The sequence below is a fragment of the Crassostrea angulata genome, chromosome 2 (assembly GCF_025612915.1).
Source record: "Crassostrea angulata isolate pt1a10 chromosome 2, ASM2561291v2, whole genome shotgun sequence".
In the NCBI taxonomy this organism is placed as follows: Eukaryota; Metazoa; Mollusca; class Bivalvia; order Ostreida; family Ostreidae; genus Magallana; species Magallana angulata.
In genome coordinates, this window is record NC_069112.1 from 79,675,941 (window position 1) to 79,702,970 (window position 27,030).

Genomic DNA, 27,030 nt, shown 5'->3' on the forward strand with positions numbered 1-27,030 from the left:
CACAGTATTTAAGTTACCGAAAATTGTCATCGGATCCCCACACTCTCCCTTCCCAGGAGAGAAAAATATCCCATCGACCACACCCCATCCCACCCACCCCCCCCCCCCCCTCAAAAAAAAATCTGGAAATATTTGGAGGATGAAAAAGGATGATACAGATATTGTGTCACTGCATTTCAATGATCAACAAGATTCTCGTGAATATCATTTACGTTTCTTCTAAGAATTTTCTAATTTCTACTCGATTGTTATTAAATTTTACAGAAATCAAACAACCTTAATTTGTTATTGTTCTGCGGATACCCGTATATTGATATTACCTGTTCAAAGAGCACATGTTTGACATGTGTTGTCACTGTTCGAAATAGCCCAGATTGAACTTTTCATGACGACACATATTGTCCATTTCCAAAATGATATCAAGTAACATTGATTAAAACTCCACTTTTATGATTCCACTAATTCTAAGATAGTTTAGTGAAGAATTGAAGTGTATGTGTGGGGGGGGGGTGTTAAAATTCCGTTCGCGGATCGGGGAGGGGAGGGGGAGGGGGGGTCCAGACAAACACAAGAACAGCGTTGCTCAATACAAGTGTAATTTGTTTATATAAATCAAAACACTCAATATCGTTTTTCTTGACAAAAAAAAGTTTATGATTAAATTTTTGCCAAAGCCATCCACTTTGTAGAACCACGGTACGTGCCTGCCCGGATATTTTTTTTTTTTGGGGGGGGGGGGTGAAATTTGATTTAATTATGTAGATTTTTTAAAAAATGTCTGCTAAAGTTAACTTCATTAATTTCACGAACACGTAATTTGTTATGGTAGCATTTTACAACTCGAAAGTTGTAAAAAAAAAACCAAAAAAAAAAACACCCCCCACACACGCGCACAGCTACAACTACCTTTTTTTAAGTAAAAGCGAGAGACAATATACATGTATACTACGCAAATTGAGATGTGATATTTTATACAGTCGTCACGTTGCTTGACAATAGATCTTTATATATACACGTATACAATATATTTGTACATTGGTATACATGCGAAACCGTGAGAATGCATACTTTTAAGCGTTGATTAAAATAAGATATGTGAACTCACCTGGAAAAGGCACTAACCTTGAATCCACCCTCCGAGAAAGAGGACAAGTAGCTACTGGAGTAACAGTATTTGGTGATGAAATGCATAATGTCATTCTATTTTTTAATGAATGAATTAATTAAGCTGTATGAATAGGATAAATCTAATAAATTGAAACTATATATGTAAGCTATTTTGGTACCGCATGAAGATCCAATTTTCTAAATTTTAGATGCGGATCTATTAAGTTAGATGTAAGTTCTCTCTCTCTCTCTCCCCCCCCCCTCTCTCTCTCTCTCTCTCTCTCTCTCTCTCTCTCTCTCTCTCTCTCTCTCTCTCTCTCTCTCTCTCTCAATACATTAGGATGCGCAAACACTATATTACACGATGTTGAAGGATCCTGATCGAATTTACATAATCATTTTGCTGACCGTGCTACAGAATATATACATTCATTGATCTATGAATCAGGGGCTGGTTTGGGGTCGGTTTTAGCTTGTCCTTATGTCATACCCTCAGTAGTACTATACCTAGGCATGACAAGCCCTATATATGTATAAAGTCCTGCCTACACGGGTATGTGAAGCGTGCGTCGTGCTAAATATAGGTGTAGGCCAAAAACCCATACATATATTCTGATGTATTGAAGGGCAGGTACGCGTTTTGTGGACAGTAAACATGTTGACATGTGTTTGTGTGTGTGCGGTGATTTTGATCAAAAGTTTGTGAATGAATTCCTTGGAGAATAAATCTAGGTCACTCATTGGAGACGACTTTTGACGCTGGTCAAGCACTGCTGAAAAAGGGACAGTTTCAGCGTGGATCGGAGACGTTTAATTTTTATCGAGAATGCCACTGCATTCTGCTTTGTATATGTAGTGACCTAGTTCAAAACATTGAATGGAATTAACCTTGACAAGTGAAACGATATTGAGTGTTTTGACTTTTATAAACAAACCACACGTGTATTGAGCAACGCTAGCTGTGTCTTCCTGTGTTTTTGTCATTACCGTATATATGCGTGTAAATAGATATATATATATATATAATAACGTTGTGATTTGACAAACCCTTCGATGGAATATGCACACTTGGCTTAATTTTGTTTATATGACAGCGGGTTTTTAAATGCACATTTTGTTAAAAAACACAATCGCAGACGATGGAATTTGATGCTCAACAGGTAACCCTTGAGTGACCTTTAACCTTTCACGCTCCAGTGGTTGAAATCGAAGCGTGACGAGATGACCGGTAACAACACACTGGACACTTCCTGTCGCCACAGTGGACTCTGGGTAAGCTGTTTAAAGAGGAGCGGATTTATAGAAATAGTTACATGCGCGGATCTAGAGGGGACGAGGAGTGAAATGGGGGGGGGGGGGGGGGTGTCGGAGGGTCCGGACCCCTCTGGTAAACTGAAACTTATTTAATTCACTTAGTAAAACTACTAAGAATATGCCTTGGATGACCCCATCCCCTTGGAAAACAAAATTATCTCCCGGATACCCCCCCCCCCCCCCCCCGCCACTTGAAAAATGTTTTAGATTTGCGTATAAGTTAAATAAGGGCGGACTTGTAATAAAAAGTGAACTTTAGATGGAAAAGAGTTAATCATTAGAAATAAGATGTTATGGATAATAAGGCAGATCTGTAATTACCGTTAGTATAGGAGCGTGTGAATCAGAATAATAAACAGCAATTTACGATATAAGTAATGTACATGTAATACATATACATGAATACTAGTTCATTGGACATTGGTGACACTTTTTGTGCATTATTTTAAAAAATCCTAAACATATGAAATATAACAGCAATCGTGTGTGTGTCTTTTATAGAATGGTGATATATTTTCTGGATCAGCTCCGAACTTTCCGGATTGTTTCCAGAATACGGTTCTGATTTGGGTACCGTGTGGGTTCCTGCTGCTATGTATGCCCGGACAGATCGCCAGTCTATGCAAGAATTACGTTGGGTATCCTCTACCTCTTGGAGCCAGAAGTGTTATAAAAAGTGTGAGTCGTGAGTCTGAAACTGTTCAAATACTTACATATGTTATCGTTTGAAATTTTGACCTTAGCTAGGTTAGTATCGCATCAATACAAAATATTAGTAGAAATTGCAGTCCAATGAATATTTAATTTCAAGGATAAACTTAACAACGAAATCAACGAAAATTGTTATTCAACGAATATTGATGAAACCACAGTAAAGAGCAATAATCAAGCGCCGTGAAATCAAATACTGTTAGTGTCTGGATGTTAGGGTTTTATTAGACATTTATTGAAACAAATGTGGATTAAAGTGCATTATAATTAGACTACCTTCACTGGTTAGGCCTAACAAAAAAAATTGTGTGTTTCGGGTAACCCGACCTAACCTACAAAAATGGCCCGATCCTACCATTTTTAGACAGTGTTTTAAAAATTTCCCCAGGCCGATTTTGCATGGCGGTACCGCCATGCATTGAAGATCCCCCGCCATGCATCACACAATGCCGCCATGCTTCCCGCTATGCATGTTTATTTCAAAGCAAAATTCTTTTTCCAATTATTACACATCTTAACTGTAATTAGTAGATATAAAGTTGTCGTTTCTCCGCTCAAACTTCAGGAAAAACACTTGCACCCGCAGTGAGCGCAGTTAATTTCGACATCGATCTCAGCAAGGGGGCACACGTGGTTTACGGTTTAAGGACTTAGCTTATGATTAAGATATATTAAAACTGAGTTTATTAATTGGTGATTAATGCATAAATAGAGACGTGATTACTTCTTGTTTTAATATAATGTGCTTTTTTCGACATCTCCGCCATTATCGAATGTTGTGGATTTTCCAAAATCTAAAAATAGCACAATGTTCACTCGATGGAGTTAACTTGGATTCGATATGCTTGAACTCTTTATTTGCCGCAAGGATATTGGAAACTTGAAAAAATGTACATAATAAAGAAAGAAAAAAACTACAGTTATTTGCAGAAATGCACGGAAGCGATGTCACATGACTAGAAACATCGTATATTGTATGCCTATGAAAATGATTGACTGTGTACATACACATAAACGGGGAAGGGGACTGGTGTCAAGATATCACAGAAACTTTCATATGGACCCCCAATTTAAACAAGAAATATTAACTGCCCAGAATAAGTTGAATCAAGTTTGCTGTAATTGTATGGACTTGTTCTGCCTATTTCTTGTTCAACACCCCCTAAAAAAATCTCTTCTATATAACATGTAGAAGAAGGAGTGGGACAGAAGCTGATGTTGAACTGCCATGTGAATCTATATTTCTTGTGTTTTGTGAAAACTTGTGAGGACCAAACTTTTAAAAAACTGATTTTGAAAAAAAATGTTATTAGTTTTGCCAGAAAAAACCCAGAAAAATTGTATATTAAATATACACAGATATTAAAATATAATTATGAATTGAAATGATACTTGTTGATGTAGATTTCATGAAAATGCATCAGTTATAGTACATATCATGTAGTACGTTTCATCAAATGGTTATACTATTACACACAGTGATTTCTCCGGCTTAGGCGCTTTAATGCCGCACCTCACACTTACTCTGACAAACTCCCCCCCCCCCCCCCCCCCCCCATGCTTCAAAAATTTTCCGAGGAAAACACTGTATTACAGCCTATTACAGTGTAATAGATGTCTGATTTTATCCGATTGTGATTTTATCTTATTTCCAATAAAAAATACGTTTTTAAATATGAAACAAACAAACATTCTTAGGATTCATACAAAAAAAATATGATAAAATAAAAAAAAATCCCTACCTACCTAACCTAATTTTTTCATCAATGTTACCCTAAACACACAATTTTTTTTGTTAGGCCTTAAGAAAGTTTAAATTTTACAATATTTAACAAAACATAGCTGTAGAAAATATTTGGAGAGGTAAAACATGTTAAATCCCCTGTGTGATTCGAACTCCTGACTTATATATTCGTAGTAAACCCTCTAATCCACTGCATTACTCTGTTAGGTGACAATATTGGGAAAGAAACAACTTATATATAATTACACTTCATTTTATTGTTTATTTAGGTAAACAATACGTCACAAGATGGAGGTGTCCCATGCCACCTTAAATAATCTACACTAAATTATTACAGATGCTAAATTATCTCCCCCCCCCTTTTTTTTTTACAGTTCTTCTGTGTAGTTCTCGCTGTTCTGACGAGTGTCATACTTGCTCTAAACTCCACTCAGGGATATCACTGTCGTCCAGAGCTTCCGGTTCCGGAAGAGTTTTACATTGGCGCAGGCGCACTTGTGTTCATTTTTGTAAGTACATGTGAAATTGATTCTCGTCACGTTTATTACCATATATGTATACATTTGGAAATAAAATGCTATGTTGGCCAATTCTGGTGATTTTTATATAATGATTCATTTGAATTATCATAAATATTTTTTTTGGTTTCTAGGTATATCTAGCTGTAATTACACAAGTCCAGAGAATCAGACACGTCATCTCGTCCGGAATTCTAGTCACGTTTTGGATTCTACTTTTAGCCTGCAGTAGTGTCTCTCTCCAGTCATCTATATCATACAGGGTAATTAATCGCAACTTATCGGGCCTTTCCGAGAGAGCTCGGAAAAACACTGACTGCCGGAAAGGCCCGAGAAGTTGCGATTGTAATGAGATAATACCAAAAAAATAAATTTTGAAATATAAAATGAACGACTACATGTAATTCAAAGATTGTGGAAGAAACGGTGAATTTTCCCAGACCTTTGAAAGGGCTATACAGTCTAATGTGTGGTTTTTGTGGTGTTTGTAATTTAAGGTTATATCTGGTAGTTGCTAAGACAAGGAGTTATAGTATGGCTCAATTATATTACAATAAAACTTGAGCGCAAAATGTTGGGAGGACCAATATTTTTTTTCCAAATCTAAATAAATGATACAGTCAGTCCAATTTGTATGTTATTTGTAATTTCAGTCTGTTTTTTCCCCTAAATTACGACGAATAAACATTCTATTTTATCAATACAATTTCAACTGTGTAAAAATTGTTTTATACTATCTGCCCATAGTGAAATTCATCTAAATTATTCACCGGCAATTTTGGACATCTTTCGCGTTAAAACTCGGAACTTCTCATGTTTTAGCAAAGTGGCTACTTTTTAGCTGTGATGCTAAAACATTTTTGTTTATAGGTTACAAATTCTGCATATATCCACCAATATAAAATCTTTTCTTCTGTTTGATAGTTAAATCATGCAGTTACCAGTTTAATCTTTTAATTTTTTGAATTGTGTCAGTTACCAGTTTGAGTTCTGATTTTTTTGTTTTACAGGCGGGTTGTGTCAGTTACCGGTTTGAGTTAATATTTTTTATATGTTTTACAGACGAATTGTGTCAGTTACCGGTTTGAGTTAGTATTTTTTATATGTTTTACAGGCGAATTGTGTCAGTTACCGGTTTGAGTTAATATTTTTTTTATATGTTTTACAGGCGGGTTGTGTCAGTTACCGGTTTGAGTTTTGTTTTTGTTTTACAGGCGGATTGTGTGACGAGTATCCTGTACTACGCTTACTACGCAGTCATTTTGTTTTACAGGCGGGTTGTGTGACGAGTATCCTGTACTACGCTTACTATGCAGTCATTTTGTTTTACAGGCGGGTTGTGTGACGAGTATCCTGTACTACTGTCCTTCCACAAATTCATTTAAAAATTAAATTTGTTGTTATGACTATTTTGATAGATTTAACGGAAAAGATTCATTAGAAATTGTATCATTATCTTTATATTTTTAACTTTTCACTACATGAACGAATATGCAATATTTAAAGAATTAGATAACTTGTTTACTGAATTTTAACAGTTCATTGTCAATTTCTCTTTTATTCATTCAAATGTCAAATGTTCAAACACATGACAGCAATTCCTCTGGACATTGTGTTGTTTATTTGGTAAATAGTTTTTTTTACAAAATGTAAGAAGGTGTAAATTGAGTAATCCCTAGCATGTCCACTTAATGGACCATCCATTGTATTGTGTGTAAATAGTTTACTTATCAGTCTTTGATATCCGGCCTAGTCCGAAATAGGCTTAATCAATTACGTAATCAAGTTTCATTTTTATTGTACTTTTTTTCTTTTTGCAAATGACCCACGGCTATGTACAGCTGCGCTGAGTTATGTCAATTAAACGGATAAACTGTACGGGTCACGTGATTTATCACTAATAGGTTTTTTCTTAAAATGGTAAATTTTCACACTTTTGATATTTCCGATCATCTAATACTGAATTTTGATTGGTCAATGACCTGCAATCCAAGCGCGTGGGGACGTCGCTGGAAATTTGGCCTAACTCGGTCACTTCCATGCGACGCTCCATTCAATAAACTTGTATTCATATTTTATCATCATTTTTCTTATTTGGATTGCAGGTATGTTGCTCTCTATTTTATTTTCTATTGTTTCAAAGTTCATAAAAGTTTGATTTTAAGAAATTAATAATTTGCTTAAACGTTTATTTTTTAATTTTGGTATTTAAATAAGTTATGATTTTAAAGGAATAAGTTTCTAAATTTGAGCTTTCGAGGTCGAAAGTAATCGAAGTAGGGAGGAAAATAGTCATAACAACAAATTTAATTTTTAAATGAATTTGTGGAAGGACAGATAGATTTAACGGAAAAGATTCATTAGAAATTGTATCATTATCTTTATATTTTTAACTTTTCACTACATGAACGAATATGCAATATTTAAAGAATTAGATAACTTGTTTACTGAATTTTAACAGTTCATTGTCAATTTCTCTTTTATTCATTCAAATGTCAAATGTTCAAACACATGACAGCAATTCCTCTGGACATTGTGTTGTTTATTTGGTAAATAGTTTTTTTTACAAAATGTAAGAAGGTGTAAATTGAGTAATCCCTAGCATGTCCACTTAATGGACCATCCATTGTATTGTGTGTAAATAGTTTACTTATCAAAGACTGATAAGTAAACTATTTACACACAATACAATGGATGGTCCATTAAGTGGACATGCTAGGGATTACTCAATTTACACCTTCTTACATTTTGTAAAAAAAACTATTTACCAAATAAACAACACAATGTCCAGAGGAATTGCTGTCATGTGTTTGAACATTTGACATTTGAATGAATAAAAGAGAAATTGACAATGAACTGTTAAAATTCAGTAAACAAGTTATCTAATTCTTTAAATATTGCATATTCGTTCATGTAGTTTGTGGACAAATTTCTCCACCTACATAATTGATTTATTGTTTCAAAAGATATATCCTCTATTATATTAGATATTCATCAATGATATGTTCATACCTTTCATGTTCAATTTTGATATTTTGTTGTTGGTCTCCTTTTGTAGCATCTGTATATATTTTATTTCATGATTTTTGTCCTCAAAGGTTACACCCTCAATTTTTTTTTCTAAATTTGAGCTTTCGAGGTCGAAAGTAATCGAAGTAGGGAGGAAAATAGTCATAACAACAAATTTAATTTTTAAATGAATTTGTGGAAGGACAGATAGATTTAACGGAAAAGATTCATTAGAAATTGTATCATTATCTTTATATTTTTAACTTTTCACTACATGAACGAATATGCAATATTTAAAGAATTAGATAACTTGTTTACTGAATTTTAACAGTTCATTGTCAATTTCTCTTTTATTCATTCAAATGTCAAATGTTCAAACACATGACAGCAATTCCTCTGGACATTGTGTTGTTTATTTGGTAAATAGTTTTTTTTACAAAATGTAAGAAGGTGTAAATTGAGTAATCCCTAGCATGTCCACTTAATGGACCATCCATTGTATTGTGTGTAAATAGTTTACTTATCAGTCTTTGATATCCGGCCTAGTCCGAAATAGGCTTAATCAATTACGTAATCAAGTTTCATTTTTATTGTACTTTTTTTCTTTTTGCAAATGACCCACGGCTATGTACAGCTGCGCTGAGTTATGTCAATTAAACGGATAAACTGTACGGGTCACGTGATTTATCACTAATAGGTTTTTTCTTAAAATGGTAAATTTTCACACTTTTGATATTTCCGATCATCTAATACTGAATTTTGATTGGTCAATGACCTGCAATCCAAGCGCGTGGGGACGTCGCTGGAAATTTGGCCTAACTCGGTCACTTCCATGCGACGCTCCATTCAATAAACTTGTATTCATATTTTATCATCATTTTTCTTATTTGGATTGCAGGTATGTTGCTCTCTATTTTATTTTCTATTGTTTCAAAGTTCATAAAAGTTTGATTTTAAGAAATTAATAATTTGCTTAAACGTTTATTTTTTAATTTTGGTATTTAAATAAGTTATGATTTTAAAGGAATAAGTTTCTAAATTTGAGCTTTGTCGTTTATGAAATAATTCATTATTAACCTATCGGCTAGGAGACAGAATAATTGCTTTTTCATCCGTCTAAGTTTTGCCGTTAACACATGTATTTTTTTTAGTAAATAGTTTTATTTTTGATAGTCGTAGAATAGACAAGTAAATGAAATACTTTTGTTTGTTGCATTGATGCGTGGTAAATTAGAATTTGAATTTAGCGCCATTTCTAAGTTAAAGAGACTCTTTAGTAAAAGGAGGTAATTTAAAGTTAGTTCGGGAAACAAAATACGGGAATCATGTTTAGATCAAATTGTAAGTTCTCAGTAAATATTGACAGTTAAATTAGATAAAATTATACCATAAAGGCTTTCAAATCATTCATCGTTTAAGATCTTTGTAATCGCTTTTGGTTCTAATTCACATACGCGTTGTCAAGTTTTAGTTCGAATTTCCTCGACGTTAAGTCTTTGTTTATATTCTTTATATTGTTTACATTGGATTTTATTATTTTTCATATTGTTAATTAATAATACAGAGGTTATATTTTTATTACATCTTGTTTATACCTCTGTTACGGTCACCAGAGTTTTAAAATATTATACGTAAATGAACTTAAACTTTTGTAACTGGTGACTGTTGTTTATAGCACTTCCATGCGACGCTCCATTCAATAAACTTGTATTCATATTTTATCATCATTTTTCTTATTTGGATTGCAGCCACGACAGATTGTGTTCAACATATAACAACGTCAGTAGAGCTGACACCAATAAGAAATTACATCAGCGAGTTAAATTTAGTTCATCACAGCAAGCGAGTGTTCAAATTAAAGTTAAATTTCCCCAAATTTATAGTGAATTCAGATCACGTTATTAAGGACAAAAAGCAAGACGTGACACTACGCTTACTATGCAGTCATTTTGTTTTACAGGCGGGTTGTGTGACGAGTATCCTGTACTACGCTTACTATGCAGTCATTTTGTTTTACAGGCGGGTTGTGTGACGAGTATCCTGTACTACGCTTACTATGCAGTCATTTTGTTTTACAGGCGGGTTGTGTGACGAGTATCCTGTACTACGCTTACTATGCAGTCATTTTGTTTTACAGGCGGGTTATGTGACGAGTATCCTGTACTACGCTTACTATGCAGTCATTTTGTTTTACAGGCGGGTTGTGTGACGAGTATCCTGTACTACGCTTACTATGCAGTCATTTTGTTTTACAGGCGGGTTGTGTGACGAGTATCCTGTACTACGCTTACTATGCAGTCATTTTGTTTTACAGGCGGGTTGTGTGACGAGTATCCTGTACTACGCTTACTATGCAGTCATTTTGTTTTACAGGCGGGTTGTGTGACGAGTATCCTGTACTACGCTTACTATGCAGTCATTTTGTTTTACAGGCGGGTTGTGTGACGAGTATCCTGTACTACGCTTACTATGCAGTCATTTTGTTTTACAGGCGGGTTGTGTGACGAGTATCCTGTACTACGCTTACTACGCAGTCGTTCTGATACAGTTGATACTTTACTCTTTTGCCGACAAACCTTCCCGTCCATCTTATACCTTTATAGGAAAGGTAAGTAATGCTCATCGACCATCTTTATAATCATCACCCTCGTCATCATCACCCTCGTCGTCATCATCATCATCACCCTCGTCATCATCACCCTCGTCGTCGTCGTCATCATCATCATCATCATCATCATCATCATCAGTTAAATCAGCGTTAATCTTACATGCACACATATCATCATCTGCATCATTTTCAACAGTGTCATTGGTTACGCATCAATACTGGAATATTTATCCGTATCTTTTATATTACAAACATCATTTCTGACATCAATATCTTATAGCTTTTTTTTTATACCAGCAATCATCATTTTCACCATTATCTTTCATTTCATCATCATCATCATCAACATAATCAAATGTGGTAGCATGTTCTCAATCATCAATGTTTCAGCACCAGCACCAGAGTCTATTTCATCAGCATACTCATCTTTGTAACAAGTTTGACCCGTGTTTTCGAATCCTTTTCATTTCTCTTTTTCATCATCTTTGATATCAGCACCATTGTGTATTTGATGATTGTTTTGGATGTTTTAATGATGTTGTTACATTAAAGTTTTGTAATTCAAAGAATTCAAAACTATCAAAAAAAATTAATGTAACAATGTAATTGATGTTTTTATAAAAGAAACTGTACAATTTCTGACTTTTTTGCGGTTTAACTGTAACATATTATGGCAAAATATCATCATAATGAAAATGTTAAGGTACTACTGATTTGTACTGGCAGACAAACCAACGTTATGGTAATTATTTTACCATTTAGCCTCTTTAGTCAATTGTTGGTTTAGTGGAAGATTTTCGTCGTTTCAATGTAAACAATCATGTAAGATTAAATTTCGTTATGTTCAAACCAACTTTCGTTCTTTAACTGTTACAAACAGTATTGGTTGCAGCTTGTTGTTTTTGATAATAACTATAACTTTCATGTTTCCTCTGTTACAAACAGACCAATCACAAGTGATCGTTGCTAGGTTATAAAAAACAAGTTTTCTTGATTTCAATGTTGTCAAGATAAATATAGCAAACATAACTAAATTTGATATGTTAACTGTCACAGACAGAAACAATTACTTATGGTTGGTAGCCTATTGGTTTATGATAATGGTGAATATAACTTTCGTGTCCCAACCAATTGTTACACACAGACCAATCATGTGTGGCTTATTTAAATAAAGAAGGTTTTTATTTTATTTCAACTAGACTTTGACCCGTGCGTGCACGGGTTGACATTGCAATATAACCGTAATGTAGCAACATTGCAGAATAGCTCCGAAACAATTTTGGAACAATTAATTCAATGAAGCTGCATTGAAAATAACAGTTAATTTTTTTTTTATTAAAAACCTGTTTTAGGCTGTAAATTACGGCGGCGTGGAAGGGCCAGATGAAAAAATAAAAAATTCTTATTTGTTCGGACAAATAAGTTATTTGTTCGGACGAATTACGATTTGTTCGGACGAATAAGTTATTTGTTCGGACAAATTACGATTTGTTCGGACGAATTAGGATTTGTTCGGACGAATAAGTTATTTGTTCGGACGAATTAGGATTTGTTCGGACCAATTAGATATTTGTTCGGACAAATAAGTTATTTGCTCGGACGAATTAGGATTTGTTCGGACGAATAACGATTTGTTCGGACGAATAAGTTATTTGTTCGGACGAATTACAATTTGTTCGGACGAATTAGATATTTGTTCGGACGAATTAGGATTTGTTCGGACGAATTAGGATTTGTTCGGACAAATAAGTTATTTGTTCGGACGATTTAGGATTTGTTCGGACGAATTATGATTTGTTCGGACGAATTAGCTATTTGTTCGGACAAATAACTTATTTGTTCGGACGAATTAGGATTTGTTCGGACGAATTAGGATTTGTTCGGACGAATAAGTTATTAATAGTGGTACATGTATGAGAGAGAACGAGAGAGAGAGAGAGAGAGAGAGAGAGAGAGAGAGAGAGAGAGAGAGAGAGAGAGAGAGAGATGTCATAATCATGGATACATAAATATGAAAAGTTAAATCAGTTTACATGATCATGCGCGGATCCAGAAAAATTTACCGGGGTAGTGGTGGTGGTGGTGGTTGGGGGGGGGGGTCTGATAGATAGTTTTGTTTGCGGGGTGGGGGTGCAAGGCCCCCCGACCACCCCGGCTCTAGATCCGCGTATAGATGTATGCCAACTGTAGGCAGCGCAGGTTTTTTCTTTGCTAACTATAAGTTTTATTTCGCGCAATGCCAGAAGAAATGATTCCACTAGGCATAATTATATGATTCCGCAGGTGGATTTCGATTGTCGATGTTTATATTGAAAATGCAGTCATTCTCCTGTTTACTTGGGACACTGGACATACGAAATTATCTTTCGCCTTAACTTTATACATATACATGTATACGATCAAAGTTAACTGATATGCTTCGTGGAATTGTAATAATCGCACAATTACTTAAGTGACTTATAAAACAAACTAGTTTTTACTTATACTTTATAATATAAAGACTGCATGTATATTTAGACTACATGTATCTGCTCTGGTAATGATGTAGATGAAATGGGGGGGGGGGGGGGGGGGTCAAGCCACCCCTTTCCTTCAAATGATAAATTGCTTATAATATAGATATAGGTGTTACATGTATACTATCTGACATGTATGCAATATTGTGCTGTCAAGCTTAATTTTCAAACTCTATCTATCTAAAGGATGGGAGTTATATTATCATGGTGCCATGGGTTTTCGATAGTCTAAAACTAATGTTAACCTTAATGGTTGTCTCATTAGTCAACTTTGAATCTATTTCATTTTTAAAATCAGACATAGCATCAAAAATCGTCGATACAAAATCAAAGTTAGTCGTCATCATATGGAGTTTTTAATCTATGAATAGCCTGGATGCCGCATTCGACCGATGAAAATAGGCGTCAGATGTTTACGATAGTATGATTCATAAACAATATTTTTCAATAATAGTTAAGAAAAATGAGATCCAACCTTTTGAAAATATTTTATAAAATTATCAATTGTTTTGTAAGCTTTTATTTCACCTTAAATCGTCTAATTATTTTAATTTTCCCCATAACTTGATTCAATCAGTTATGATTATTCAATCAGTTATGATTATTGATATAATGTTTTTATTTGTGCTCCTCAGATTCCAAACATAGGAAAACTTTACAAAGCCATATGATAATTTTAACATGCAAATACGTCATCAGAGGTCTATTTGACAGACAATAAGTATTTTTATCATTAAATTCTATTTTTATTACTTTTTTGCATTATAGTTAGGATGTTGGGATATTTTGCTGACTTTATATTATAAAGTATAAGTAAAAACTAGTTTGTTTTATAAGTCACTTAAGTAATTGTGCGATTATTACAATTCCACGAAGCATATCAGTTAATTTTGATCGTATACATGTATATGTATAAAGTTAAGGCGAAAGATAATTTCGTATGTCCAGTGTCCCAAGTAAACAGGAGAATGACTACATTTTCAATATAAACATCGACAATCGAAATCCACCTGCGGAATCATATAATTATGGCTAGTGGAATCATTTCTTCTGGCATTGCGCGAAATAAAACTTACAGTTAGCAAAGAAAAAACCTGCGCTGCCCACAGTTGGCATACATCTATACGCGGATCTAGAGCCGGGGTGGTCGGGGGGCCTTGCACCCCCACCCCGCAAACAAAACTATCTATCAGACCCCCCCCCCCAACCACCACCACCACCACCACTACCCCGGTAAATTTTTCTGGATCCGCACATGATCATGTAAACTGATTAGACTTTTCACATTTATGTATCCATGATTATGACTCTCTCCCTCTCTCTCTCTCTCTCTCTCTCTCTCTCTCTCTCTCTCGTTCTCTCTCATACATGTACCACTATTAATAACTTAATCGTCCGAACAAATCCTAATTCGTCCGAACAAATCCTAATTCGTCCGAACAAATCCTAATTCGTCCGAACAAATAAGTTATTTGTCCGAACAAATAGCTAATTCGTCCGAACAAATCAAAATTCGTCCGAACAAATCCTAAATCGTCCGAACAAATAACTTATTTGTCCGAACAAATCCTAATTCGTCCGAACAAATATCTAATTCGTCCGAACAAATCGTAATTCGTCCGAACAAATAACTTATTCGTCCGAACAAATCGTTATTCGTCCGAACAAATCCTAATTCGTCCGAACAAATCCTAATTCGTCCGAACAAATAAGTTATTTGTCCGAACAAATAGCTAATTCGTCCGAACAAATCATAATTCGTCCGAACAAATCCTAAATCGTCCGAACAAATAACTTATTTGTCCGAACAAATCCTAATTCGTCCGAACAAATATCTAATTCGTCCGAAAAAATCGTAATTCGTCCGAACAAATAACTTATTCGTCCGAACAAATCGTTATTCGTCCGAACAAATCCTAATTCGTCCGAACAAATAATTTATTTGTCCGAACAAATATCTAATTTGTCCGAACAAATCCTAATTCGTCCGAACAAATAACTTATTCGTCCGAACAAATCCTAATTCGTCCGAACAAATCGTAATTCGTCCGAACAAATAGCTTATTCGTCCGAACAAATCGTAATTCGTCCGAACAAATAACTTATTTGTCCGAACAAATAAGAATTTTTTATTTTTTCATCTGGCCCTTCCATCTAATAATATAATTCATATTAATGAAGAATTCAACACTTTTTCACCAACTTTTTTACTCGCATCGAATTTACACACCATGTTGACATTCGGAACTCTCGGGATTTTTCATATTAAATGCAATGAGTTAGAGTTATTTCCCGTATTCCTTTGATGAACAGAGAGAGAATGAACAATTTTCAATGAAAATTTACATGTATTTATGATATCGTTTCTGATTTATCCATGCAAATGTGATATTGTGGCAACATAAGCTAAAAGGCCTCCCGTGATTTAGCGTGAATGTAATGCGCAGGCGGAAGATTGTAAATTCAAAATAACCAGATGATGTCCGGATTTTTAAAGGAATTTTCGTTGATTATTAATAAGCAAAGCTTGATTGAGAAAAAAAAAGACAAATTTGTAGTCTTCAAGTACCAATAATGTTTGAAATATATAAAACAAAAGACAGTACTCTTCCGATTTCTCGGTATTAAAGCCCAAAAATTCGAGTCTATTATTTTAAGATAGTAGTATAGATGTTGTTTGAGATAAATATAGGAGATGTAACTTTGATATTTTGACTGTACCAGTCAGAGACAATCACTGATGGTTTCTAGTTAATTTGTGTATGATACTGGTAATATAACTTTCCTATTTTACCCGTACCAGGCAGAGAAGTCGCCCGAGGAGGAGGCCTCAGTCGTCAGTAGATGGGTGTTCTGGTGGCTCAACGGGTACGTGTTCATTAAAGCGTTACAGGAATTATTCGGATTAAATATATTTTGTCTTCATTAAAGCGTTCCAAGGTTTTTTAGAAATAGTACTATATGAACTGATAAGATTTTTACGATTAAAAAATATTACACGAAATTGAAAAGATACACTATGATTTTTGTAAAAGATTATGTTATGTGAATCGCTTCATTTAAGGAACTAATTTCACTATATATTACTATATAGCTTTACCTTAATAAACAAACCTACCCACAGATGCACATGGGTTTCACATGTTGACAACCAGACTCAACACCATCCAGGAAGTTGCATCATGCGCATCTAAAAATAGTTCCATTTAAATTAGTGTGACTAAAGTATTAATTCTCCATGCCAATGAGTAAAAACCAAAATCAATACTGTAGGCCTGAAATAAAGAAAAAAAAGGAAGAAAGAAAAAAAAATCGTCCCTCTCTCTATACATATAAGAAACTACAATTGAAGTTCAGTTTGATTGGCTGTTATTTTGATTGGCAATTTCGTTGAAAATGATTTTTTAACCGTCAATCTTAAAATACAAGCTTTAAGGTCCACGTGTTACCCCCCCCCCCCCCCCCTCATCCTTGCTTGTCAAGATTTAAGATGAGTTTGCTCCTATCACATTTTAAAAAGGTTCGTAAGTGTAATTTCGCTCGTTGTCGGCATTCGCCTCTTTAAAACATCGCCTGCTGATATATAGGGAAAATGGAGCGAAAATAATGCAGGTAACTCAAATGTCCTTGTATGCAGCATTAAGTCGAACATTTGATAAACCTTAAAAACTTTTAAGAAGATGGGTGGATAAGGCGTGTAAAATGCCCATACGCGGTCGGACAGGCTACTGAAAAATTAAAGTATCAATTAATCTGATGGGTTTTTTTTTAAATTATTGAAAACAATATATATTTAACGAATTATTGATTTTTAACCTATAGGTATGTTCAATACTTGGAATATGTTGACTCAAACAGGCGTGTACGTATCAAAACCTGCAAATACTGTCATTTTTTAGAACTTCAGGGCATTTTCTTTTATAGAGTGGGTCTTTGCTCCATATTTTTCTCATAGTCTAATTAAGGTCGATTGGAAAACAAACCGATTTCAATCAACAAAAACGTGGAGAGATGACCCACTATACATTAAAAATATCATTTTGTATCCCAACAATTGAACGTTTTGAAAAAATAATACAAGTACGGTAGTTCGTGACCTTAGTCACACATAATATTTAAAAAGCCCACTTTGTTGTGTCTGAAATGGCTCAGTGGTTAGAGCACCTGGCATAAGCTAACCTTATATATCTAGAGTTTTTACGTTACGGGTTCGATACCACCATAATTTCCGACAATATTTTTTTCTTATTTTTTGTTAAATATATTAAAAACTGAATATAATTAGAAATTTTGCTTTTGCAAAGTTTTATTATAATATATTTGAATAGATTTAATTGGGGAAACATAAATTCAAAATTGTATTTCACTACTAAACCGAATGGGCCTTTGCGCCATCTTATTCCCCCATCTTCTTTAGAAAACATGTAACGTTACGCCAGGGCTTTGGTGACCGTTCCGACTTTTTTCAACATTTTCTCGGAGAACCACATTCTTCAACTATAGAACTAGACTGACTGACCATCTCATCTTGTAGCTTGGTGAGGACGGCCTACAAAAGGACTCTGGTCATCAAGGACATCTGGGAACAGGTGAACTACCTGAAATCTGACAACTGTATACCTGAGCTTGATGACGTGTGGAGGGAGGCAGTTCACAGACATACGGTCCAACAGCGCAGGTCAGTGGAGAGAGAGAGAGAGAGAAAGAGAGAGAGGGAGAGAGAGAGAGAGAGAATCAAAATAAAAAAGACAGCCACCACATAACATATCATAAGAATCGAATCCTTTAAAACAAAGAGAGATACCACACAGAAATAAATTTCAATGTTTGCATTATAAGCAAATAATGGTTTTGGCGGGTTAAAGATTTTGCATTTATGATTTTAAATAAAAAGCGGTAAACTAAACTCATATTTTTTTAAGTTTCAAACAGATTGCTTTGAAATTTAGTATTTAACGAGATTGAAACAAACAGTAAAAACGGGCCCAGCACCCTTCCCGAATCATTCAAAATGAACATATCCTTAAACATCTGATATAATTGATTTATTTCTAACTCTCTATTTGACTGATTTCTACCAATCTAGAAAAAATGTTACATTCAACTCGCGCCTGCACGTGACCTAAAAGGTCAATATTACATTTGATTTTATTTACATTGGACTAAAAATAGATCGAGAATTTCCAAAATGCTTCAATACTTTATCATTATCCATGTCCTTTAATGGCATGTTGCGTTTCCCAATTTATTTTAATGGCTTTAAACTAAATTTTCATTTGATTGATAACATACCTGTATCATTTCGTCGCTTAATCATAAAATAAAACAATCATTACACTGCGCCCTACTTGAAACAAATTTATAAACATTCAAAGCGAACACATACTACAAATATAGTAAAACAAGTACACAAGACATATTCACGACTTTGCGTAAAAGTTGTCTCTTATATTTTTGAATATAAGAGTGATTTATAAACGATACCATTATTTAAATTCTCTTTCATAAGAAAACAGCAAAGAAATATATCACATGTCCACGTGTATCAAAATGGGTCTTTCCACTCTGAGTCGACTCCACTGCTAACCAATCACAGATCAGATAACGATGATGATGACAAACATATAAGAAAATCTGACCAATCACGGCCGTCGTTACTAAGAGTTGTGATGAGGACCTATTGGAAGGAGTGGCTTATGGCATCCTTTTGTAAAATCGTTTGTGACGCCTTGTCTCTTCTTCAACCGATTCTTTTAAGGTAAGGGTTTTTTTTTTTCATTTCTGAAGTGAATGCCTTTCATTTGTAAAGTGGGTCAACATGTTATTTGACACTTAATAAAGGAACACTAGATTTTTTAAAAATATGTAGACTTTAGAAGATCTTAACGTTTCTTATTTTAAGGTATCAAATTCCACTTAACAGGGAACAGACTTATCTTAAGGAGACTTGGACTCGATTTGACTTGATTTTCAAATTTTATTTTTCCATTTTCATTGTTAATACTGATGAATATAGAAGTTTATACTGCTATGTCAAAATTTGAAAGTCAAATATCAAGTAATAAGCAAGATACAGTGTTCATATTTCTTTGTTTTGTAATCAAAGCTTGAATATTGTCATTTTAAAATATGTGCTGTATTGGTGTAAGTTTCAATCAAATGTATCTTTCTTTTGTTGATAACAGCATTTATGAAGATATTGAATTAGTTTAAATTGTGTTTTACATGTCATTTTGTCTCAGAAATGGTAATTCTCCACATAACATTTTTGTAAACAACTTTAAGACTCAAGCTTTGTTTACATAACAACCAATTCTTACCTCTGTATCTCGATTGTAACTTGACTTTAACATTCAATATATTGGTCAATCATTGAAAATGCGCAAGTTAATCATGTTATACATAAAAAATAAAAATGAAATTTTGGATCTCAAATCGTGTCCAAGTCTCTTTAAGGTAGCACACTCCGCTCAGGTGGGAACAATTCTTATCTTAAGTTAGCATAGTCCACTTAAGAGGGAACATTTATTTTTATCTTAAGGTAGCAAATTCCACTTAAGAGGGAACATTTCTTAGACTTATCTGAGGGTAGCTCACTCCACTTAGGAGGGAACATCTCTTATCTTTAGTCAGCATATCTTTTCTTCTCAAAATATTATCATAAGTGAACACACTTTGATTCTTAAGAAGGTAATTTTCCTATCTTAAAAGGTAACATTTGTTTTTTGAATACTGTAAACCAACTTCTATTCGCGTGCAAGAATTTTTCGCGAGGTTAGCGAGAGCTTGTCGTCGCGAATATTTCTCGCCGCAAACCAATCCTTTGTCTATACTTTTTATAACAATTAAGGGCTGGATAAGGCTTTGTCGCGAACCAGTTTATTGGCAGTTAACCGTGAACTAAAGTCGCTGCGAATAAAAATTGGTTTACAGTATGAGCTCTGTATCTCGTTTACAACTAAATGGCTGACCATTGGCAATACATTTAAATATTATTAATATGAAATAATTTTAAGATTTTTGAATGAAATTTTCAAATGCATTTTAATTTATGATTTATTGATGATATTGATTTGACTGTTTTTATATTGATTACTAGTACTTGCATCTTTATTTATACGCTATATGGCAATCATATGTGCTTTTTGATAAATGATGCCTATATTTTATGTTACAATTTTATTTATTATGCTTTCATTTTAAATAATGAAATCTGATTGGTTTAGACACAGTTAATTATCCGTTCTATTACCCTCAGCGTTAGCAACACACTTGGCAACGGGTAACACAACGAATTGTTACATGCGCGTAAATTGGATTGTGTGCGTACGGTTCGACGTAGAATTCACATCAATTCTACATAAAAGCAGTAATATTTTTTTTCTAAAATTGATGAAACAACTTGCAAACCATTGTCAACCTCCACTTCGCGTCGCTTGACGATGGGTTTCTCGATCGGGGTGTCAATTTCAACTGTTACCCTCCCAAACAGGCACTTTTTACATAATATGAATCACATTTAGCCAAACACTTTCAGTCTTTCCATTTTAAAAAGATAACGCCTTTCCTTTTTACTTTTTTTCCTAAAGCTTCATGATTGATTTCCTGGAGAAGAAGCACACTGACCCCAGACCTCAGTGGAATGGCTGGAGTCTGGCCATCGCTTTCTTTTTCTGTGGGGAGATTGAGTCCGTGTTCTTCTGTCAGAGCGCATTCAGGATGATGTCTTTAGGACTGAAAATCAAAGTGGCACTCGTAGGAATGATTTACCAAAAGGTAAGATCAAAGTGACGCTCGTAGGAATGATTTACCAAAAGGTAAGATCAATGTGACGCTCGTAGGAATGATTTACCGAAAGGTTTTATTAACGTGACGCTCGTAGGAATGATTTACCAAAACGTAGGATAAAAGTGGCACTCGTAGGAATGATTCACTAATAGGTTAGAAGCAACGATGTGAATGATGATAAATAGATAGTATCAAAGTAAAACTCGTAGGAATGATTTACCAAAAGGTAGGATCAATTTCAGTTTCTAACAATGAGAAATGTAGCTTAAGGCCAGTACACCATTTTTGACATCGAATGACATTGTCTGTACTAATTTCAGTCTCTAACAATAAGTAACGCCTCTAAAGGACAGTAAACTCTAGGAGACATTAGAAAACCCCAGCAGTTACTTTACCTTATTTGAACTAGTTTCTGTTCCTTACCATAAGTTTAATTTCAGTCTCTCAAGATGAGTAACGCGGCTAAGTGTTAGTATTATATGTGAGACATCGTGACCCTGATGTCAGTAGAATGTCAGCAGTTATTGTACCTTATTTATCTATTTTCAGTCATTAACGATGAGTTTATTTTCAGTATCTAACCATGAGTAACGCGGCTAAGGGACAGTACACTATAGGGGACATCGAACCCTGATGTCAGTAGAATGTCAGCAGCTATTGTACCTTATTTTAATTAATTTCAGTCTCTAACGATGAGTTTATTTTCAGTCTCTAACCATGAGTAACGCGGCTAAGGGTCAATACACTATAGGTGACATCGTAAACTTAATGTCCGTGGACTGTCAGCGGATCCAGGACGCCTTCATGTTCCAGTACGAGATCCTCTCCTTCTTCCTTGTCATGTCCGCCGGTATTTACCTTATTTGGAATCAGATGGGCGTGGCTACGCTCGGAAGTATCGCGGTGATCGTTGTCATCACGGTGCTTAACATCATCTTCGGGAAGCTCCAGCAGAATTACCAGAGCGTTATACTGGCGCTCAAGTCGAGCAGAATTAAACTGCTGAATGAGGTTCTCAATGGAATCAAAGTAGGTGCAGCACAGCAATATCATATTGTTTCATGTAAGGTCATTTCTATCAGTGTAGTTTTAAATTAGGTTAAACCCTTAAGCTGATATTATATTTTATGTAAGCTTACAATTCATTGTTGTTAATCTCTTACTTTTTAAAACTGTTTTATACTAATAATAATCAACCACTTCAAACTGTTTTTGGGTATTTGATTAGAAACGACATGCATGTAATAATAATAAAAGGAACTCTTACACTGTGTGTATGACTGTGACAAATAAATTGTGTTCATTTATAAAGTTTGAAATGGTATCAACATTGGTGCAATAAGAATAATTTAAAAAAAAGTAAAATTGTTCTTTAATGACGGGAAACATGGCGTTTCTATTGATGATCTGTCTTTGTGATCAATATGTTTCGTCGTCTTCCAATCCCAGATGGATGGCCTTGGATAGATTGACAATCCAAAGAAAATGTTTGTAAAATACAAGAAATCGAATACTTCTATAAAGCTATAATGTAGATCTTCGTTTTCTGATTCCATAGGTTTTAAAGATGTATGCCTGGGAGCCCTCTTTTACCCGGAAGTTGTTAAACATCCGATCACGTGAGATGGTGTTCCTGAAGAAGGTCTGCGTGGTGACGGCGTTCTCAATGCTCTTCTCTGTCCACAGTCCGTTCATGGTAAAGTTCTACATTTGGATTACTAGTCTTGGTTTTACTTCTTAATACTCAATTGTTGAACGTTAATGGAACGTTTCCTCATTTTGTACTTCTCTGTACGCAGTCCATTCATGATATAGATTCCACAACTGAACAACTTTTGTTCTGTTTTCTACCGTTAATGGTACGGTACCACATTTGGAAATTTGTGTACCTCCTTGTTCACTGTCCATTTATGGTGCATTCAGATTTAAAAATCCTATATATTGTTTCATCTTATGTCAATTTTTAAAGTTATCAGAATCTTTCCTTTACAGATGAATTATTTTATTTTACTCATTTTCACCTTGATGACGTCATCATCTTACCTGAGCGCTAACAAGGTGTTTGTCTCTCTGTCTCTGGTCAACACCTTACGGTTCACCGTCACCATGGTTCCCTTTGTCATCACGGGGCTTATCCAGGTAGTTCAATTTTTCCAAAGGTGGTATCTAGAAATATCAATGTTAATTAAAGTACATCAAAATCAAAAATGTACTCATTGTTTGAATTCATAAACAAGCACGGAGTTAGCGTATTAGCTACAAATCAACACGTCATAAATCCCGCTGGACCTTTTATACATCTTTTTTTCCAAATATTTCAAAACATACTTTTTGCCAAATGTTTAAGATTTATAAAATCAAAATTGATGAAATAATTTCTATTATAATCGATTATTTTTATCCTCATTATTGTCGATGATATCACCTTAAGACTTTATACCACCTTAAGACTTTATACCACCTTAAGTCTTCGTTTATTTGTTTTAACGAGGTAACGGACTCTCTTTACAATGCATTCTGATTTCAGGGCATTTTAATAAACGATCATTTATGGATAATAAACAATATACACTGTATCAAATTAATGAAATAATTTTATGTTATACCTGCTGCATTTGTATTATGAAGATGTTGGTGTCCATCAAAAGAATTGAAGAGTTTTTATGCAAGGAAGATTTAAAGCCGGATAATGTTTCTACGTCAATTAACACAGGTGTGTTAAACATATTAACGTTATATAATTATACCTTTTTTCAAATTTCAAAAAGGGGATATGCAATGTAATTCCATTATATTCAAGTCAGTCGATGTTAGATGAATTAAGATAAGTGAGTTAGTTTTTAGCCGGGCTCTGCTGAAAGCAGAGTCCTGGCTGTAGGCAGGCAAATTTTAAATTACTTAATTTTTTTTAAATTTCAAAAAAGGGGATATGCACTGTAATTCCATTATATTCAAGTCAGTAGTTGTTAGATAAATTAAGATAAGTGAGTTAGTTTATATGAGTTCTTGACTTTGATTTCAGGGTATGCTATATCCATTGAGAAAGGCCACTTTACCTGGAATCGAAGAAATCCTAGAAATACTTTAAACAGGTGAGGGAAGATGTGGTGAGATAATGTTGCTCCTTCTTGCTAAATGATTACATCGACTTGTCAAAAACTTGTCATGTTGCATAGGCTTTGTCCAAAACACATTTAGTCTTAATTTAAGAAAAGTTCTATTTAATTGTTTTAAAAGTTAATTTTATGTAAAAAAAAAGGAAAAAAAAAAAGGTGCATTTATGTGTATTAAGAGCCGATTTATGAAGATAAGTGATAAAATAAATTGATATATGTACTTTACAGTAATGATATTTGAAGATGTTGCAATTGTTACAAGTTGTAAAAGGACTTGTTACTAGTGATTCCACCTCCCTAATTTACCTAGGGAAAAAAACTTAGCTAGGAGGAGGAGGAGGAAAATTTAATTTTGAAATCTTAAAAACCATTCATACAAGCTTACAATTTATTTTTTTATATATCTAAATGACGTCACTTTTTCTGTGATTGATCAGGATAAACCTGAGGGTGGGGGAGGGTAAGCTGGTTGCCGTGGTAGGACAGGTGGGTGCCGGGAAATCCTCACTCATAGCCGCCATGCTGGGGGAAATGGACAAAGTTCAAGGTCACGTCAACGTCCAGGTATGCGCACCTCTTACTTCCGGTCTCTATGATAATCTTTTCATTCATTCTTACTGGCTGCGTTTTCTATGAGATAAATATGTTGTTTTAACACTAGTTTCGCTTACTTTTTGCATCATTATTGTTATTCAAGTTATATAATTATTACTTGTCTTCTATCAATATATATTTGTATATAAATACAAACGATGAATAAACGACTGAATTATGTTTTGTACAATATTTGAGAATTAAAAATGACGTCATTATGGAAGCTTAGTTTTTCCCGAGTTTAAATCAATAATTAATAAATAAATCAATGAGTGAATTCACCAAAATGTCAACAAACCAAGTAAACAATCAAGTGAACAATCAATTAATTAAATGATTAATTGATCAGCCAATCAATAAATCAATCAATAAATCAATCAATCAATCAACCAATCAATAAATCAATCAATAAATCTATAAATCAATCAATTCAGGGCTCGGTGGCGTACGTCCCCCAGGAGGCGTGGATACAGAACCTGACCGTCAAAGACAACATCCTGTTCGGCAGCAAGTACGTGGAGAAGAAATACAGGCGGGTCATTCAGGCATGCGCACTTCTACCGGATCTAGCGATACTCAGTGCTGGAGATAACACAGAGATAGGAGAGCGGGTAGGGTAAATATTCGGTGATATAAGTATGAGAAAAAGCATTATAAAACCAAGAAGTAAGCCTACTGCATCTTTTTATAAAGATATATAATCTTGCGAAGAGGTTTCGAATCGTAGCAATATTTTACACCAAAAACTGAATTTCATATGCAATGAAAATGGTTTTGCAAAATCGGGCTTACAAAGGATCTATAGATTTCAAACACGCACAGTATCCCGATACTTTGTTGGATGTAAGACACTGTACACTAACTTTTATCATGACTGCTTCATATCGCGATTTACCAGAACTGGTTAAAAGGGAATAGTTTTTGCGTTCATCAGGAAGATTATTTTTAATATAGATACCAAAAACATTTGTTGTCTGGCTCACGGTGAGAGATATTCGCGACAACGGGAATCTCGCGAACCTCGCGAAAAATTATCGCACGCGAATAAAAGTTGGTTTACATTATCAATTTCTGTCAATTGCGTGGTCAATTTTATAGGCAAACATAAATACCTGAATCAGACATTTTTATGGCGTCGAGCGAAGCTCGAAAGCCATCTAGGGATCGTACGTCCGGAAGTTACATTTTTAGGAGCCAAACAAATCAAATGAGTGCAAAGTTTTCGTATGTGTTTGAAGAAAAATAGATGACATACTTCAATTTCGAGCAGAACTGTACGTCAACAAAACAAGTTTGCAGATTCGAAATGGTTGCCGTCTTTAAAAATGTTCACATTTTATTGAAAACAATATGTCTCGGTTTCAGCGGATGAATACACTAGCATCGAGACACATGCGATAGCTGGGCTTACATACTCAATATGGTTATGAAATGTACTAGCCTGCAAAATAGATTATTTTGTATCCATATCGAAAATTGACAATGCACAAATGTTTGATCTTGTAGAAACAAAACTTCCTAATCGAGCGATAAGTACATCTACAACCAAAAGTTATTTTAAACCAACTAGTGAACTACTTTCACTTTGAAAACAACGTGAATGGGTGCTTTCTTTTATCTACCCCTGATCTTTTCGACCCGTGTCATTTGGATCCTTGTGAATTTTAGATGAAATTGATAATGAGAGACAGAGTGGTTATCAGCAGTATACAATATATAAAATTAAACACAATAATAATTTTAATATTTATTTTCATATAAATAGAGAAATAAAATCTAAAAAAAATTTTAACTCCTAAGATATTTCTATAAACTTAAATTTTCAATTGAAATTCAAAACTTTTTAAGAATTAGGTGAGCAAATTTGTAATGAGTTGTAATTTTATTAGTTATGTGATAAATAACATTTTCTATTTCTAAATTTTTTTTTTATTTTCGATAATTTATGAAAAAAATACCAGCTTTTGAACTTGGTCATTTTTTGGGGGCAAAATATTGCATATAG

The 27,030-nt window shown here is 34.3% G+C and overlaps 1 protein-coding gene across 3 annotated transcripts in view; it reads left to right on the forward strand.

Annotated features, from left to right (window-relative positions):
* Positions 1 to 1,658: 1,658 nt before the first annotated feature.
* The window catches only part of LOC128172887 (multidrug resistance-associated protein 1-like), a 47,595-nt gene continuing 22,223 nt past the window's right edge, over positions 1,659 to 27,030 (forward strand). Inside the window, exons 1-16 of one of the 3 annotated variants that reach the window (XM_052838598.1) lie at positions 1,659 to 2,379; positions 2,923 to 3,099; positions 5,251 to 5,385; positions 5,529 to 5,657; positions 10,895 to 11,011; positions 16,331 to 16,395; positions 18,062 to 18,205; positions 19,037 to 19,285; positions 21,117 to 21,303; positions 22,024 to 22,344; positions 22,874 to 23,011; positions 23,308 to 23,454; positions 23,944 to 24,028; positions 24,338 to 24,407; positions 24,869 to 24,995; positions 25,460 to 25,636. In XM_052838598.1, coding sequence (XP_052694558.1) covers positions 2,329 to 2,379; positions 2,923 to 3,099; positions 5,251 to 5,385; positions 5,529 to 5,657; positions 10,895 to 11,011; positions 16,331 to 16,395; positions 18,062 to 18,205; positions 19,037 to 19,285; positions 21,117 to 21,303; positions 22,024 to 22,344; positions 22,874 to 23,011; positions 23,308 to 23,454; positions 23,944 to 24,028; positions 24,338 to 24,407; positions 24,869 to 24,995; positions 25,460 to 25,636 — 2,319 coding nt within the window. In that variant the 5' untranslated portion in view covers positions 1,659 to 2,328. Of the gene's footprint in view, positions 2,380 to 2,922; positions 3,100 to 5,250; positions 5,386 to 5,528; positions 5,658 to 10,894; positions 11,012 to 16,330; positions 16,396 to 18,061; positions 18,206 to 19,036; positions 19,286 to 21,116; positions 21,304 to 21,522; positions 21,542 to 22,023; positions 22,345 to 22,873; positions 23,012 to 23,307; positions 23,455 to 23,943; positions 24,029 to 24,337; positions 24,408 to 24,868; positions 24,996 to 25,459; positions 25,637 to 27,030 lie in introns of those variants that run through there. The other 2 variants (XM_052838599.1, XM_052838600.1) reach the window with 2 other exon arrangements.